Source organism: Miscanthus floridulus, chromosome 2, assembly GCF_019320115.1.
Source record: "Miscanthus floridulus cultivar M001 chromosome 2, ASM1932011v1, whole genome shotgun sequence".
Taxonomy (NCBI): domain Eukaryota; kingdom Viridiplantae; phylum Streptophyta; class Magnoliopsida; order Poales; family Poaceae; genus Miscanthus; species Miscanthus floridulus.
The window spans coordinates 3679715-3697608 of record NC_089581.1 but is presented as its reverse complement, the minus strand read 5'-3'; the positions used below and the strand labels follow the sequence as shown (position 1 = coordinate 3697608).

Here is a 17894-nt window from a genome sequence, read left to right as displayed (position 1 = left end):
AGAGCTAAAAAACGTGGAACGGAACAGTCTCAAACACCCCCTAAGCTTCACGCGAAAAAATAGAATTATAAGAGCAACTAAAGGGGTGCTTTATAAACTGTCGGTTTTTGTGGATCTGCTCCACGGTTTAGTTTGTGGGCAGAGTTCGTGGAGTAGTTCCAAACACAACCTATATATCCGTTATTATACCAAATCAACCCAATACGAAGCTACCCGATGATATTAAATCTCGATCACTGCCCACACGTCCGTCCTATCTAATTTCAGTACAAAGACCGGACCCCCCGCGTCCGCATTCAATACAAAATCCTCAGAGCTTACGCATCTGCGTCCAAATACTGAGGTTTAGTAAAAAAATTATGATGCCGGTGCAACACACGGGTATATATCTAGTCCCTAATATAATAATAATAAAGAGGCAAAATTTTCCGTCATTTTTTTGTCTGTTTTCTTCTAACTACCGGATAATGGAGAATTTCTTCTATCCGAATTTATATATATAACCCGTTTATAATAGTTCTTGTCTAGCGTGATACGGAATCTGACTGCAAAACGTATTGGATCATATATGTGACCTGGGTTCATAAATCATGCTCATATGTTCGTCCTGATATATGGTTAATTAGTGTCAGCGAGTTCAAATAGGAGTGCATCTTTGGTGCTATTTTAGTCCGTGAGAATCCTAATCCAAGATTTCTCTTATCTTTAATAGTCTAAATAGGAATCTAAATCCAAACACAAATATAAAAAAGACATTGAGAGAAATTATTATTATTATTATTATTATTATACTCTAATATTAAACCACAGAAATTTGTTCCTAATATTAAACCACGGTAGTTTTTATCTCTTTTTTTCGTTTTTTATTCTATGGTCATTTTTGATCGGGGTACACAATTCCAACTCTGTTTTCCTCTGATGCATTTTCTATTTGCTCTGTTTCCTATTTTCCATGTCCACTTTTGGTTTTTTCCTTTTTTCTGTGTTTGTTTTTCCCGTGTCCAATGGAGTTTCTACGCCCTATTCGCTCGGCTTATAAGTCGTATTATTTCAGCTAACAAACAATATTTTTCTCTCATAACAAATCAGCTAACAGTATACTTTCAGTCGAGGCTTATCAGCCCCAGCCACACTGGTTGCTCCGTTTCTGATTTGCATGCGACCATGTACGCTCCCGATTTTCTTTTCCTTTTTTCTGTGTCCGATGCGGTTTCCGATTCGTTGGTTATTATCTTTGGTTACGCACGTCCTCTCTTCTGGTTTTTTTGTTTTTTTTTCTGAATAACAAATAATAAATATAATATTATGAGCCATTTGAGCTATTGATTCTTTACTAAAAAATAGAGAATACTACAACTAAATTATTAATGTAGTTTTGATTAGAAACAATTTATTTTTATTAAAATTTGGATCAGCTGATTAATTAAATGATAAACTGAAATCTTGAGTACATTTGTCTGCGGTGCTATTTTAGTTCAAATATGTCCGCTGCTTTCCTTTTTTGATCTGTGAGTCCACTTAGGAGTTTGTCGCTATTTTCTTTTCATATTTTATTTTGCCTGCAAGTCAAATCCAACTCTTAGACTTCTTATTAAGTTGGCTACTTCCGTAATTCTTCACTCCCATCGTTCCCTCTTCAGGAAAATATAACGTGGACACAAAAGGACACAAAGAAAAGGGAAATTGATAGTGAAAAAAAAACGTACGTGGAAAAAAATAGATGAAAGAAAAAAAACAGAATGGACACGGTACCAGGACTCCCATGGATGGAAAACCAACCTGTTTACTATGTATTTAGACATAATGAGTATGTAGAAGCATAATAACAGCTATGTATCTAAAAAGTCCAAGCAACTTAAGATTTGGAACAATGGGAGTACTTTAATTCGTTAGACTTAACAGGACATTGTCATATTATTAACAATATTAGCTTTATTGTGGATGTCATGATCATAACAAAATAAATTATAGCCATTAAAATTATGAGAAAGGTAAAATATAAATAGATATATAACATTTTTGTCCTTATGTTCTATTAAGGTCTGATAGTTTTTTCTTGTCCCGTTACAATGTACGGACATATTTGCTAGTAGTATCTATTCCTCACAATTTTATAGAATCATTAATTTAGAGGCCGTACCTTTCATCATATATCCCATGATCCCGCCGCGAGTGCATCGTGTTTCTTTGGCTGATCTGCACTAACTATACGTCTATACTAAGAACAAATCACTGGCCTGTGATGAACTGATGATCTAGCTAAAAGAAGAGTTGTTGTGTGCAGTTGCTCGGTTAGTTTTTTGGACGAATTTAACAAAACGCATGCAAATGCATAGTTTTTTTTAAACTGCAAATGCATAGTTTTGACAAGCTTGAAACCGTGTCTAAACTTTGGTTAGCAGCAAACGCCGTGCACGGGTGAATATGTTCACTTCAGTGGCCTCATGGACCATATGGAAAATTAATATATATATATATATATATATATATATATATATATATATATAGGGAGAGGCTATTCAGCAGTCGGCTACAAAATAAGTTATTCTGTAGCCACCTCTATTTACCATAATTTTATATACTAATTTACCATAATGTCAATACATATTTACGATAGTTGGGTTACTATAACACATGGGAATATTTACCATAACGTTATAGTAAACCACTTAGTAAGGAGTTACTGTAAATCTCGTAAATTAACATAGTAATTATCGTAACTCAAAGTGGCTACAGAATAAGTTATTCTGCAGCCAGCTACAGGATAGTAGTTCTATATATATATATATATATATATATATATATATTGGTTCTAAAATAACACATGAGAAGGACTGCCCACGCACGTGCTAACACAAAGAGCAAAAAGTCTCGCGGCCCTCTTTCTAGTTCGGAGCAGGCCGGCAACACGCTGGATCGTCCCGATCCGTGTTCCCCACTAATGGAATCAACGGCCCGCAAGGAAAACGGCCCAACCAGCCGCAGCCCAGGAGGGGGGGAAGATTCTGGATTCTGCGGCAGAGCGGAGACGGGCACGGGCACTCCTCCGCTCCGCTCCTATCCCACGATTAGTACCACCTCGCCAGCGGAAGGCAGACGCGCGCGAGCTCCCGCTATAAGACGAGCGCCCCGTGCACCGTTGCTCCGTACTTACCTGGACGGGGCCGACGGGCGATCACGAAGGCCCGTGGCCTGGGTCAGTGGCCCTCATTGCACTTTTGGAGGTTGCGCTGGCTTACCATCTCCCCAGGCGGGAGAGTGGACGTTATAATTTGTGGTAGAGTTGGGGGTACGCGTTCGCGCGGCCCCCGCCAAATCAAAGAAAATTATGAAATATAAAATATAATATCTTCAATTTTAAATTAAAATTTTAATTTTAATTTTTAAACATATAAGTTGTTTTTAAATTTTACTGTTGAGAAATTAAATCATGAAACCAAATTATTTCAAATATGTAACTTCTTTTGAAGTTATTTGTATTTAAAGTTTAAATATTGCATAAGAGATATTCACTGCAGTAGGAAATTAAATCTTGAAACCATGTACAAATTGACTTCTTTTGAAGTTATTCGCACTCCTGTGTCGAATTTAAAATTTCAATATTGCATGGGAATACTGTAAGTGATGGTAAAGTTAATGACGTCGCGTTATTATTTTATTATATTATATACACGTGCAAATCCACGAGGAGGAAGCTGGACCCAGCAATGGCGACCCTCGGAGGCCTGTTCCCCTCTTCAGTCGCCGCATCCACCGCCATTCGCGCCCCCGCCCCCGCCGCGCCGACCGGCGCCAGCAACCGCCAATCCCCGCACGCCCGCCGCTTCCCGGTCCTCGGACGCCGCGTGCCGGCGATGGCCGCCCTCCGCGTGTCGGGGGCCGCCGAGCCCCTCCTGCGCCCCGCCGCCGGGGGACACCCCAGGCTCCGCGTACGCCGCCCGACCGATCCTACCCGTCCCGCCGCGGCTAAACATAGCCCTTGCCGCCCCTGCTATTCTGGGGAGGGAGGCGGTGGCTCTCGATGGTGGTGAAAGGTCTGACGGGATGGAGGATGTGCAGGTGCGGACCCATGCGCAGGGCGAGGGCGGCGCCGGGCGTGGCGCCTCGACGGAGGGGGACGCTGCCTTCTCGTGGGCACCCATCATCCTCCCGTAAGATATTTTCTCCGCCACCCTCTCCGATTGTAGCGTTTGGGGGATTGTCTGGAGCGCGCACGCGCTGGGTGTGAGTTAGGATGCGTTTCTACTCCGATTGAACCCTCCACACCGTCTGATTGCACGTACTATGTTGTGGAATTAGGTAATCGGTGCACTGTGAAATTGTATGTGCAATGCTGTGGAATTAGGCAACCAATGCACTGTGAGAATTGTATGCACAATGTTGTGGAATTAGGCAACCAATGCGCTGTGAATTGCTTGTTGAGTAGATAACTTGTTCAGGGTATTGATGAGGACTTCGCTTCATAAATCATAGTGGAATTGACCTGCTGTACTGTACTGCATCTCAGCAAATATGCTAGCATTTTCAAACTGTGATCCTTCCATTTCAAGCAGTCATAGAATGCATGATGATATAATTTAGGATCTGTCTAATATTTTTGTAAAGTGTGAAGGAATTTGTTAATTTGGAGCTTTGCTTCGGTGATACTTGTCATAGCATTGCTGCTTCGTGTAGACATTCGAAAATAAACAAATAAAAAGGGGGTAATTGGGAAGCCTATCGAGCTTGCAACCTCTCAGTACTGATGATCACTGTTTGGAACCTAGGTTCTTCTTCCCTGCGTTGGGCGGTCTCCTTTTCGGCTATGACATTGGCGCAACCTCTGGAGCGACCATCTCTGTGCAAGTTAGTCCATGATTTGGTTGTTTTTTTTTGTGAGTTTTTTCTAGTCGGCATACAGTCTCACTGCCACTGGTGTATTCCTCGTCAGTCTCCTGATCTCAGTGGCACCGATTGGTTCAGCTTGTCATCTTTGCAACTAGGGCTTGTGGTAATCCAAATTTCTAATTTACCTAGGCTTTCACTTCTCCTTTCACATATCAGTTATCAAGATGAAAATGAGCTTCCTTTCTTTTTTTATTCAGGCCAGCAGTTCACTTTATGGTGCTCTTGGTGGATCTCTTCTTGCATACCGCATTGCAGATTTTCTAGGTGAATTAAAAAGCTACACCTTTTTTAATTGTCCTTATCATTTGTTTGATAAGGATGTGAACAACTATCATCTTGATGCAGGAAGGAGAATAGAATTGGTCACCGCAGCTGCATTATATATTCTTGGTGCTTTAGTCACTGGATTTGCCCCTAATTTTGTAGCGCTAATCATAGGTCGTGTCTTGTATGGGATTGGTATTGGTTTGGTGAGTATCTGCTGGTACACCGATGTTTTTTTATTTCCTTTTTCTAGAATGGTCCCAGGTAATTGTTATTAAACGAACCTAATTTAGGAATGCATATAGGAAATGATTTTCTGGGGACAATTAGCTATACATTCACTCAAGCTGAGGAACACAACATTCACTGATATAAACTTATAACACCGTGATGTCTGATTGTAGTTCTCTGATACGTAGTCGTTTGCTGAAGTGTGTAACAGCAAAACTAGTTGGCTGATGTAGCTTTATGGTCATGTTCTGATATAACTAATTATAGAATAAGTAGATATAAACATGCTTGCACTTGATTTTTCTGATATTCCGATGATGGGTTAAACAAACATATTGATGTTGGTTTGAAATATATTGTTTGCTAAGGTATTTAATATAACTTTCTGCTTTAATTTCTGAGGTAGTTGGCACAAGGTTGTTTTGCATGTAGCACTTTACAGTGGCATGTTTTCCACCAACTTTTAACATCCACTAGCATCCAATTTGTCCAATGCTCCATGCTTTGTTAAAAAGGGATTGATATGTCTCGATGAAACATGGGCCTCACCTGTGTCACTGTCACTGATAGTGGCAAATAAGGGATTATGCAAATTGCAATTGTAGGAAAAGGATTTATCCTAGTAACAATTGAAGAGGAATAGAATCCTAGTAACAATTGAAGAGGAGTACAATTGCAAAGGAGCAGTGCATATTCAGCTAGGGGTTTGGGAGAGTTGGTGTTATGCCACTGAACCATTACGGTGCTCTGTCCCAGGCAATGCATGGTGCCCCTCTTTATATTGCGGAGACTTCTCCTTCACAAATACGTGGAACATTGATATCTTTGAAGGAGCTGTTTATTGTGTTAGGAATACTGGTAATTACCAAATCTCTCATGTGTTCTAACTTCATATACCCATTTCATGCTTGCTGACCATTAAATAATTTTGTGCAGTTAGGATACTCTGTAGGAAGTCTTGAAATTGACAATGTAGGAGGATGGCGGTACATGTTTGGTTTTAGTGCTCCGCTTGCAGCTATTATGGCTATTGGTATGTGGACTTTACCATCTTCACCAAGATGGCTACTTCTCAGGGCAGTTCAAGGAAAGGCTTCTATGGAGGATAATAAAAAGAAGGCAATTCAAGCCCTTAGAACATTGAGGGGCCGCTCAACAAGTGAAAAGGTTTTGACAGATGATGTTGAAGATACAATTGTCTCTATTAAGGCTGCCTACGCAGGACAGGAAGCCGAAGGAAACGTTTGGGAGGTATTTGAGGGAGCTAGCTTGAAGGCCTTCACTATTGGTGGAGGTCTGGTTCTGTTTCAGCAGGTATTTTGTTCTCCTTAACCCATGTATATGCATCTACCTCTTGAAATACGAATGCCTGTTCTTTTTGAGTGGTAGTATGGACATGCTGGATTGGTATTATCGAGCTAAACTCTTATTTGGCAGATAACAGGTCAACCAAGTGTTCTATATTATGCAGCTTCAATACTTCAGGTACCAATATTTTGCTCTGAATTTTTTGGTGGTATAGTTTTTGTATAGAAAGCAGAAGTAGGATATTGTTATCTGCCCTTTGCATTTCTTGAATTCACACAATTCAACATCTCCATCGCTAAAGTATGCCATATGTAGACTGCTGGGTTCTCAGCTGCATCAGATGCTGCCAAAGTAGCAATTTTGATTGGGTTGTTCAAGGTAATGCAAAGGATCTACATCAGTACTAATACAATAGCTATTTCTGTATCAAAATGTGTATGCAGAAATCTATGTTATGTTTCCTTCAATTTTGAGTGTGTAACTGTTATGACCGGAATACAGTATGTAAGGAGAAGGCCCATAGGTGGCTGACCTGGGCGCCTGATGCATGGGCTTAGGGCCCAGGATAATTAGCTATATTAGAATTATGGGCTATTGCCGAGTTAGTTTCCTATTTTTTAGAAGGACTATATATATAGATGCATTGTAAAACGATTGATATTAAGCAGAAACAATATATTGTTTCCGGCTTCCTCAGGGAGCCGGGATTGTGCCCTAGCCCCTCTTCCCTACTGCTCACGCGCCCTCAAGCCTCGCCACGGCGCCTACTCGCCGGCAGCGAGGTCCCAAGCCAGCTCTCCCTCCCTCTCATCCCTACAGGCTTCGTAGTATCCCTGGTAGGATCAGGAATCCTATCAATCTGGTATCAGCTTGCCAGGCTACGATGTCGCTTCCCTTGCCTACAGCCACCACGCAGCCGGCCGTCACCCCCACCGCGCCGCCATCCTCCATGAACTCTGCGATCTCCGATGTAACGGTTTCCTCCGGGGCGCCCCTCACGCTGCATGCGTTGGCCTCCGTCGTCGTCGACATCCAGCGCGAGATGCGGGAGATGAGGGCTGCCTGGATCGGGCTCGTCCAGCAACCGCAGCCGCCGACGTTCCCGGCGCCTCCCCATCCGCCGCCGCCCACATCTTCCACACCAACGCCATCTGCTCCGGCGGCGTCTTACCCCTACGGCATGCCGCACTCGGGGTCCAGCGTTCCCCTCCATCAGCTGCAGTGGCCGAACTCGCCGTCGCCGCTACCCGCCTGGCTGCAGGCCCAGATGGCGGCCTCCGCGCCGATCTACTCGACAGCCGTCTCCTCTACGCCAGCGACTCCGGCTCCGTCATCGACGATCGCGGCCTCTTCCCTGCTCCCCGCCGGCGACATCTTCTATGGGGGGGTAGATGGACCGCTGTTCCAGGGAGCACCTCCACCCTCGGCCGGCCAGTACACAGGGATGGTCGACCCCGGCCTTGCTGCGGCGCTCGCCTTGGGTGGCGCCCAAGCCGGGCCCAAATTCTACAAGCTGGAGTTCCTGACATTCGATGGATCGGTGGACCCCCTCAACTGGTTGAACCAGTGCGAGCAGTTCTTCAGGGGACAGCAGAAGCCGGCCTCGTCCAGGACTTGGCTCGCGTCCTACCACTTGCGCGGTGCAGCTCAGACTTGGTATTATGCCCTGGAGCAAGACGAGGGGATGCCACCATGGGAGCGCTTTCGAACCCTCTGCTCACTCCGTTTCGGACCGCCGGTTCTGGGTACCCGTTTGGCGGAGCTCGCCCGTCTTCCCTTCGTCTCTACGGTGCAGGACTACTTCGAGCGCTACAACGCCGTGCTCTGCCATGCCCGCGACCTCTCCGCTCGCCAAAAGGCGGAGTTGTACGTGGGCGGCCTCCCGGACCACCTCAGGAAGCAGGTACAGATGCGTGCGCCGCCGGACCTCCAGTCCGCCATGTACCTGGCGTGGGCCTTTGAGGACTGCACGTCTACGCCGACGCCTTCACCACCAGCGCGCGGCGCCCGACCACCACAGCGGTCGGCCTGGGCACAACAGCAGCAGCGCCACCCTAACGTCGCCCCTGCCGCGGTCGGAGCCGTGCCGCCACCGGCCCAGGGGCCGTCGCAGCCCCGCCCGTGCGCCAGTTTCGTCGTCTGTCTCCTGCCGAGCAACAGGAACGTCGCCGTCAGGGGTTGTGCTTCAACTGCGACGAGCCCTACGTTCGCGGTCATGTGTGCCCGCGGCTCTTCTACCTGGAGGGCGACGACTACCTCGACGACGAGCCGGCAGCCGACGCCCAGGATGGGCTGCCGGTCGACCAGGACGCCCACGCGCCGCCTGCCGCTAATGCCCTCGTGGTTTCCCTTCAGGCTGTTGCAGGGATTCGGGCGGCTAATTCCATGCTGCTGCCCGTCTCCATCCAGGGGGAACGTTTCCTCGCCCTCCTCGATACCGGGTCGACGCACAACTTCATGGCCGGGGAGACCATGCGTCGCCTCGGCCTCGTTCCGGCCGGTGGTGACCACCTGCGGATCACGGTGGCCAATGGTGACCGCATGCCCTGCGAGGGTATCGCTCGAAACGTGCCCATCCGCATCTACGAGGACTTCGCCGTCACCTGCGTTGGTCTCAACTTGGGCGGTTTCGACTTCATCATCGGCTTCGATTTCATCCGGACCTTGGGCCCCATCCTATGGGACTGCGAGGCCCTCACGCTATCGTTCTGGAGGAACGGCCGCCGCATCACCTGGCAGGGGGTGGCCGGTGCATCTGCACCTCAACCGGCCGCCTCTGCCCAGCTGTTCGCCGCGATGGCACCGGACTCCCGGCTGCCCTTGCTGGACGCCCTCCTTCAGCAGCACGCCGCCGTCTTCGCGGAGCCCATGGGGCTCCCGCCGGCGCGTCTCTACGACCACCGCATCCACCTGCTGCCCGGTACCGCCCCGGTGGCGGTGCGCCCCTACCGCTACCCCCAGCTGCAGAAGGACGAGCTGGAACGGCAGTGTGCGGTTATGCTGGCGCAGGGCATCATCCGGCCCAGCACGTCGCCGTTCTCCGCGCCCGTTCTCTTGGTACGGAAGGCGGATCAGTCTTGGCGTTTCTGCATCGACTACCGCGCTCTTAACGCCAAGACCTCCAAGGACAAGTTCCCGATACCGGTGGTCGACGAACTGCTGGATGAGTTGCACGGGGCGAGATTCTTCACCAAGCTTGACCTCCGCTCCGGGTACCACCAGGTGCGGATGCACCCCGACGACATCGACAAGACGGCGTTCCGCACCCACCATGGCCACTTCGAGTTCCTGGTCATGACGTTTGGGCTCTCCAATGCCCCGGCCACATTCCAGGCCTTGATGAACGACGTCCTCCGCTCCTATCTCCGGAGGTTCGTGCTGGTATTTTTCGATGACATACTTATCTACAGCTCGTCGTGGGCCGAGCACTTGCAGCATGTCAACATCGTCCTCAACGCCCTGCAAGCGCACCACCTACATCTGAAGCGCTCCAAGTGCTCCTTTGGGGCGCCGTCCGTGGCTTATCTGGGCCATGTCATCACCGAGGGCGGTGTCGCCATGGACGCCGACAAGGTCACCGCCGTGGCGGCATGGCCGCTTCCCCGCTCCGCCCGGGCCCTCCGCGGCTTCTTGGGCCTGGCGGGATACTACCGGAAATTCATCAAGGACTTCGGCATCATCGCTGCCCCGCTGACGCGTCTCTTGCGGCGAGACGCGTTCCTGTGGGATGACAACGCGACGACAGCTTTCGAGGCGCTCAAGCGCGCCTTGACCACAGGGCCCGTCCTGCAGATGCCGGACTTCGACGCGACCTTTGTGGTCGATTGCGACGCATCGGGTGCGGGGTTCGGCGCTGTCCTCCACCAGGGCGCGGGACCCCTCGCCTACTTCAGCCGACCCTTTGCAGTTCGGCATCTCAAGCTCGCCGCCTACGAACGCGAGCTGATCGGATTGGTGCAGGCGGTGCGCCATTGGCGCCCTTATCTATGGGGGCGGCCCTTCCTGGTTCGCACTGATCATTATAGTCTCAAATTTTTGCTTGACCAGCGTTTGTCCACCGTTCCTCAGCACCAGTGGATCAGTAAACTTTTCGGCTTCGACTTCACGGTGGAGTACCGCCCGGGACGCCTGAATACCGTGGCAGACGCCTTGTCCCGCCGCGATGTTGGGGACAGCGCAGCCGCTTCAGCACCGGGAGCGTCCGGGGCGGCTATGGCCGTGTCAGGGCCCTCGTTCTCCCTCCTGGAGGACATTCGACGCGCGACGTCGTTGGCACCGGACGGCCAACGGCTGCTGCAGCAGCTGCAGGCCGGCGAGCTCGGCAAGTCATGGCGTCTCGACCACGGGCTCCTCCTCCATGGATCCCGCGTTTATGTGCCGGACCATGAGGATCTCCGCCACCAGGTGCTCCTGCTGGTCCATGCGGCCGGCCATGAGGGCATCCAGAAGACGTTGCATCGCCTCCGCGCCGACTTCTACTTTCCGCGGGACAAGGTGCTGGTTCAGGACTTGGTGCGTTCCTGTACCACGTGCCAGCGCAACAAGACGGAGACGCTGCAGTCGGCGGGACTGCTGCAGCCCCTCGACATGCCCTCCCAAGTGTGGGCGGATATCTCCATGGACTTCATCGAGGGGCTGCCGAAGGTTGCGGGCAAATCCGTCATCCTCACCGTCGTCGACCGTTTCTCCAAGTACGCGCATTTTATTGCACTCGGCCACCCCTACACCGCCACCTCGGTCGCCCGTGCTTTCTTCGACGGCATTGTGCGCCTGCACGGGTTCCCCCTCTCCATCGTCAGCGACCGGGACCCCGTGTTCACCGGCCATGTGTGGCGGGACCTTTTCAAGATGGCGGGCGTGCAGCTCCGCATGAGTACCGCTTTTCATCCTCAGACGGACGGCCAGTCCGAGGTGGTCAACAAGGTGATAGCTATGTATTTGCGCTGTGTGACAGGTGACCGGCCTCGGGCGTGGGTGGACTGGCTGTCATGGGCGGAGTATTGCTATAATACTTCCTTCCATACCGCCCTCCACGCTACACCCTTCGCGGTCGTCTACGGCCGCCCTCCACCGGCCATTCTGCCCTACAGACTGGGGACGGCCCGCACGAAGGCCGCCGATACTATCCTCCGCAGCCGTGACGAGATGCTTGCCGAGGTCCGTCAGCGGCTCCTTCAAGCTCAGCAGCTGTCCAAGAAGCACTACGACGCCAACCACAAGGAACGTGGAGTTCGAGGTGGGGTCGTGGGTCTGGCTGCGTCTTCTCCACCGCACCACGCAGTCCCTCGACCCGCGCGCCAAGCGCAAGTTGGGGCCCCATTGGGCTGGGCCGTTCCGCGTTCTCGAACGCATCGGTCGTGTCGCCTACCGTCTCCAGCTGCCGGAGGGCGCTCGCATCCACGACGTCTTCCATGTTGGCCTCCTGAAGCAGCATCGCGGTGACCCTCCACCGACTCCAGGCGACCTTCCTCCAGTACACGACGGTAGGGTGCTGCCCGCTCCGGAGCGTGCCTTGCGCGCCCATCAGCGCCGCGGGGTCTGGCGCGTTTTGATCAAGTGGAATGGCCTTCCTGAAGGTGACGCGACGTGGGAGCTCCTCGACGACTTCCGTGCTGACTACCCCGACTTCCAGCTCGAGGACGAGCTGTTTTTGCAGGCGGGGAGAGATGTTATGACCGGAATACAGTATGTAAGGAGAAGGCCCATAGGTGGCTGACCTGGGCGCCTAATGCATGGGCTTAGGGCCCAGGATAATTAGCTATATTAGAATTATGGGCTATTGCCGAGTTAGTTTCCTATTTTTTAGAAGGACTATATATATAGATGCATTGTAAAACGATTGATATTAAGCAGAAACAATATATTGTTTCCGGCTTCCTCAGGGAGCCGGGATTGTGCCCTAGCCCCTCTTCCCTACTGCTCACGCGCCCTCAAGCCTCGCCACGGCGCCTACTCGCCGGCAGCGAGGTCCCAAGCCAGCTCTCCCTCCCTCATCCCTACAGGCTTCGTAGTATCCCTGGTAGGATCAGGAATCCTATCAGTAACAAATCTATTCTTCTCAGTTGCTAATGACAGGCGTTGCGGTATTCAAAGTCGACGACGTTGGAAGGCGCCCATTATTGATAGGAGGTGTTGGTGGAATTGTGAGTTTTTATTCCTTCCTTCTACTTTTGATTAAGCTCTACATATTACGTGGAAAGTGGCGCATACACATACTCAAATTTAGTCTGCAATCCCACTTAACATGAACACTAAACAATACTGGTGTTTTAGGCACTGTATTGATCTAGATTAGAATGAGATACCTGGTTAACTTATTACTAACTTTATGCATGTTCTATCAGGCTTGTATTCCTACGTTCTGATTAAATTAACCTGATTTTTTCTTTAACATGTAAATGCAGGCTTTGTCACTCTTCCTACTAGCAGCTTACTACAAGATTCTGAATGGCTTCCCCTTCGTTGCTGTTGGCGCGTTACTTCTTTATGTCGGTGCTTACCAGGTCAGGGCTTCAGTTCTGTACAAGAAGCCTGACAATCAGAACAATTTGTTTCTTCAGGAATCCACAAGCTTATTATTTGCCTTTGTATTTCAGGTCTCATTTGGTCCAATTAGTTGGCTAATGGTGTCTGAAATCTTTCCACTCCGAACAAGAGGGCGTGGGATCAGCCTTGCAGTACTAACAAATTTCGGCTCAAACGCTTTGGTGACATTTGCATTTTCACCCTTGAAGGTATTGCTTCTCATAGTTGCTACCTCATGTTCAATTTCATGATGTTTAGTTCCTAAAAGTGGAGACCCCAAAATAGTAAATTACATAAAAAAAAACGTGCCAATATCCAGTAGTTGTGCCCAACGAATGCTTCTCCACTAAATAGTCATTTTTATCCTTCGTCATAGAGAAAACTCTTGTAAATCTTGTATGGTCAAAATTCAGCCTCTTGTTAGGTCGAAACTCTAGAATAGTTTATTGTGGCTATCTATTCAAAGTAATGATATCAAACCTTTCTTTTTATTTTGCACAAATATGGAAACAAACTATACTGTTGTGGATTTGTCGACAATGAATACTTCTCTGTGTACCACAGGAGTTCCTTGGGCCAGCCAATATATTTTTCCTGTTTGGCGTCATAGCAGTGCTCTCCCTGGTGTTTGTGATCCTCGTTGTTCCCGAGACCAAAGGACTGAGCCTGGAGGAGATCGAGTCTAAGATCCTGAAGTAAAATCGTGTGATCGTGGCTCTACAGCCCCAGTTGGAGATCTGAAATATCAATGCCATTTTCAAAATCGATGCTCACTCGTAGGATCAGAGTCTGTCCAAGTTCCAGAACTTGAGTACACATGCATGACACGTCTCGGTGTAAAGCTTGGACATCTTTCTCCTAGTGTAGTTAATATTTCTGAACATGCTTAGTATAACTGTAGCTGAGTCATAATCACGTCCCTGTGGTACATTGTTACCTCGTCCGCGGTTGCTGCCTGTAAATAATCTCAGCGTTCTTGTGTCTATCTATGCTGTAATCTGCATGTCACTAGTAAAAGCTGGTCAGCTGCCGTGTTCTGCAGAAGTTGCATGTTTACGCCTCGCCTGTGTGCTGGTGTAAAATTGTGCTCATATGAGAGTGCCGTGTTTTGCGAGTTTTCCCTGTTTTTGTCATGTGTTTCTTTGATCTTTTTAATAAAATAAAAAGGGGCTCTTGCGTTTGTACCTTGTTTTGTATCGAAATTGTGATTTTGCCTCTATTTTTTTGACTTTGTGAATTTACCCCTATGATTTCAAAACGAAGCACCAGTTTGTCCCTGCTCCGTCATCCACCCCCAACGGTGTTAAACTTTGTATAAAAGGACATGAATGCCCATACGATTTTGTTCCTGTTTGTTATTCCTAATTGTGATTTTATCCTGATTTGGAATTAGACTTGTTTATTGTATGCTGACAATTGATATAATCTTTTGTATGTGACCAAAAATCTTCAATGTATAAGAATGCAAGTAGAACATCGGTTAACAAACTGTATAAGTAGATGCATGCACTGATAACCTTAGTACCTTACCACATAGGAGTGTCATACAATACATGTTTTTTCAGCAAAAATAACCGCCATACAAGTTGGTTCATGTAACACTACAAGCACTAAAACTATACCATGTATTTACTAACCAAATTGGAAAAGAGAATGACATGAATAAAAAGATATTCAACATCGGATTAATATAACCAAATTGAAACAGATGGCACTTTAATCTTACGAGAAATCTCCTGCACAGCCAAGTCGCCGACGGCAATAACAAAGTTGTTGTTCTCTATGCCTACATGCTGCCCTCATGGTGAGGCGATAGTTCTTCTGTTTGGTGTTCCCCTCGTATTTCTGGAAGTTGCGGGGGCCTCGGAAGTTAGCTGGAGTGGGGTGCCATGGACGCGATATTCGAAGGTCCTTATTTTGACCTAATTGGGTGTTTAGTTTGCAGCTATGTGCTGGGCTTCATCGGTGGCGGTGTTCATTATTGGGGGCAGTCTCAGGGCAGAAGAAGACGTTCTCCAGGCTCCGAGTCCAATGTTCCTTGAAGTGATATCCATTGAGCAATCTCCCAAAGATCAGTGAATGATATGTTATCAAATGGCAATAGTTTTCCATCCGATGAAAGGGTCTCCAAAATCCACGACTCAAATGCCAAAGTAGAGATATACTGATTTGTCTTAGTGAAATGCCAAAGCTGATGCTAATTTGTTTCATTAGCAATCACTCTGACTCACATAATGTACCAACATAAATTGATATGAAGATGGTAGTAGAGACATCTCCAGAACCTTCGCTGCCATATTGCCTTGCATGGCTGTTTTTAACAGTTGAATCCTTGTATGCTGCAACACCGAAATGGAGTGATGAACTAGGTGTGCAACAACACAAAAGAAATAGTAGAAGATACCCTGACAATTTTCTTCAAAACTAAATCCACCCCTTTCATGGCCAGCAGTAGAATAAAACAATTTAGGAGTGATGATCCTTCCACAACTCAACTTGCAGCAGGCTTCAGAGTCAAATAAAATAGCATCTTGACATGACTGAAACAAGACAACTGGCCTCCAGAAATCCAGTGTAACTGCACTAGAGATATACACCATACATTTCCAATTTTCTTGAGCAATGTTGATGCCCATGTATACCATGACAAAGCTACTAGCAGGATGGTGGCCAGAAATGTTTCTGCATATATAAGACACCCATGGGGACTTCCAGCCATGCATCAAATAAGCATACTGTTCATCAGTTACGTTGCCCTCCACAAAAAACTGGCAATAGTTCCACTGTACTTCCCTCCAATAATTTGACTGAAGCAAACCAATCCACTCACTATGACACCACCACACCAACCATGTCCTAAATCTTGCAGCTGTCTGTACATGTACTGAAATAGCAAGTATTGATCCGATGCATGTTTTTCTCATCTCTAGCCATGGAGGTTTTGGTGTCTTGCTACTTTGCCTATGGTTGGTTCTACTAATATTGAGAAGATTATTGCCCATATCTGAGATGCAATGGTAGCACAACTCCACTGACTTGCAGTAATCACATGAGGAAGTATAAGTAGCCTGTGGCGTCAGGACCGACACTTGCAAGGACTTGCAGCCAACGCCTGTGGAAGTCCTTCCGCTTTTCGGCTCTGATGTCAGCTCTGTATGATTCATTGTACTCTGATCCATCAGCAAGATAGGCTCCATAGCTCCTAGTGGTTGCTGCAACCAGAGCACGGTTGTGGATAGGCTTGGACTTCCTAAGTGCTGACTTCCAGAATTCATCGCGAGCATCAACGGCCAGTTTTACACTTGTTCGCAGTAAATCTTCTGCTTCAAGATACTGCATATGGACCTCCTTGATGAGGTGCGGCCTGGTGATGAGGCAAGCGGCGCTCTCGAGCGGGTTGTTGATGTCGGCGCCGAGCACCTCCAACTGCGTGGCAAAGCCGCCGTCGACGACCTTGGCGTCCGGGTCGCGACACGACATCGAACACCTGGCGTGTGTCTCCCAAAGGTGTTCTGTGGTCTCGATGGATATGGTGGGGGAGACCTCATGGGGCAGCATAGAGGTCGACGAGGTAGAGGTGGATGCCATTGCTGTGGTCGGTGTCGCTGGCTTGCCGAAGACGGAGCCGGTGATGTCATGGTCAGTGGCCTGCTCGGTGATGTAGAATTAGGAAGCGAGGGAGATGTCCAGAGGTGGATCTACCATCGTGATTGCCACGGAAGGTGCAGTGGGAGGCGTCACTGGCTTGCCGGTGACTTCGTGCTCGCGGTCTGGGCGGTGCGGCGGTGGCGGGCCAGGACTCTAGGCCCATGAGGCGCGCGACGATGCCCGGGGTGGCCCCATCGGTGGCCGGGTTCGGCACCGTCAGCGGGGCAGCAGGAGGTGGGCATGGGAGCCTGCGTGGGGAGGAGGAGCCAAGGAAGGAGGGGAGGAGGCGGCGTGGAGACCCACTGCTAGGTGCCGCCGGGAGCCACGGCCAGGCACCGGAGCCTCACCGCAGCGGACGCGAGCCGGGGGGAGGGGTCAGGGCGGAGCCCGCCGTAGGCCATGCGACGCCCCAGCCACTGCAGGCGCGAGCCTGGGGAGGAGCGAGGCGGAGTGAGGATGAGCTGCGCCGCCGCCAGTAGTCGCACCGCCGCCGGTACTTCCCAAACCCTAACACGCGAGTCGCGTCGTCGGAGTGTGGCGGAGGGAGGAGACGCGCCGGGGGGAGCGGGAAGGAGGGAGGATGAGCCACGCTGGGGGGAGTGGGAAGGAGGGAGGAGGAGCTGCGCCACCGCCGGTAGCTGCGCCGTTGCCAGGCCACGAAACCTTCTGCGAGCCATGACTTCTCGTCGGGAACGGGTCGAGTGAACAGGTGAGAAACAGGACCGAGGGGTATCATTGTCTTTTCATGTAGGTGCCTTTTGTTTTTCTTTTTTTTACCATTTAATCCCAACATTTTAGACGGTGTTACAGAGCAGGCACTACTGGAAACCGGCAATTTGCCGAGTGCCTGCGGCACTCGGCAAAGCTCGAAATACACTCGGTAAAGGCTTTGTCGAGTGCCCCACTCGGCAAAAAGCAGTTGGCAAAGAACCCGTCGGCAAAGGTTTCTTTGCCGAGTGCCACATATCGGGCACTCGGTAAAGCCTTTGCCGAGTGTCACGTCAGCACTCGGCAAAAAAAACCGACGTCAA

At 49.2% G+C, this 17894-nt stretch overlaps 2 protein-coding genes and 1 non-coding gene across 4 annotated transcripts; 2 read left to right on the top strand and 1 right to left on the bottom strand.

Annotated features, from left to right (window-relative positions):
* The first annotated feature begins 3146 nt into the window (after window positions 1–3146).
* LOC136541157 (U1 spliceosomal RNA) lies at window positions 3147–3312 on the top strand. The gene has a single exon (XR_010780251.1). It is a non-coding gene; the product is annotated as a U1 spliceosomal RNA (small nuclear RNA).
* Window positions 3313–3688: 376 nt separating this feature from the next.
* Window positions 3689–14267, top strand: LOC136515302 (D-xylose-proton symporter-like 3, chloroplastic). Of its 2 annotated transcripts, XM_066508939.1 has the most exons (14): window positions 3689–3929; window positions 4060–4151; window positions 4767–4845; window positions 4931–4990; window positions 5085–5151; window positions 5233–5357; window positions 6139–6240; window positions 6319–6696; window positions 6820–6867; window positions 7006–7068; window positions 12753–12833; window positions 13095–13193; window positions 13287–13424; window positions 13780–14267. In XM_066508939.1, exons 1-14 carry the CDS (start codon window positions 3708–3710, stop codon window positions 13912–13914), a joined length of 1689 nt encoding a protein of 562 aa, XP_066365036.1. In that variant the 5' UTR covers window positions 3689–3707; the 3' UTR covers window positions 13915–14267. The 2 variants fall into 2 exon arrangements, with proteins under 2 accessions (XP_066365036.1, XP_066365040.1); XM_066508943.1 differs by lacking the exon at window positions 7006–7068.
* A 1993-nt stretch (window positions 14268–16260) lies between these two features.
* On the bottom strand, window positions 16261–16695 carry LOC136535983 (homocysteine S-methyltransferase 1-like). The gene has a single exon (XM_066528425.1). It carries the CDS (start codon window positions 16693–16695, stop codon window positions 16261–16263), a length of 435 nt encoding a protein of 144 aa, XP_066384522.1.
* Window positions 16696–17894: the final 1199 nt, after the last annotated feature.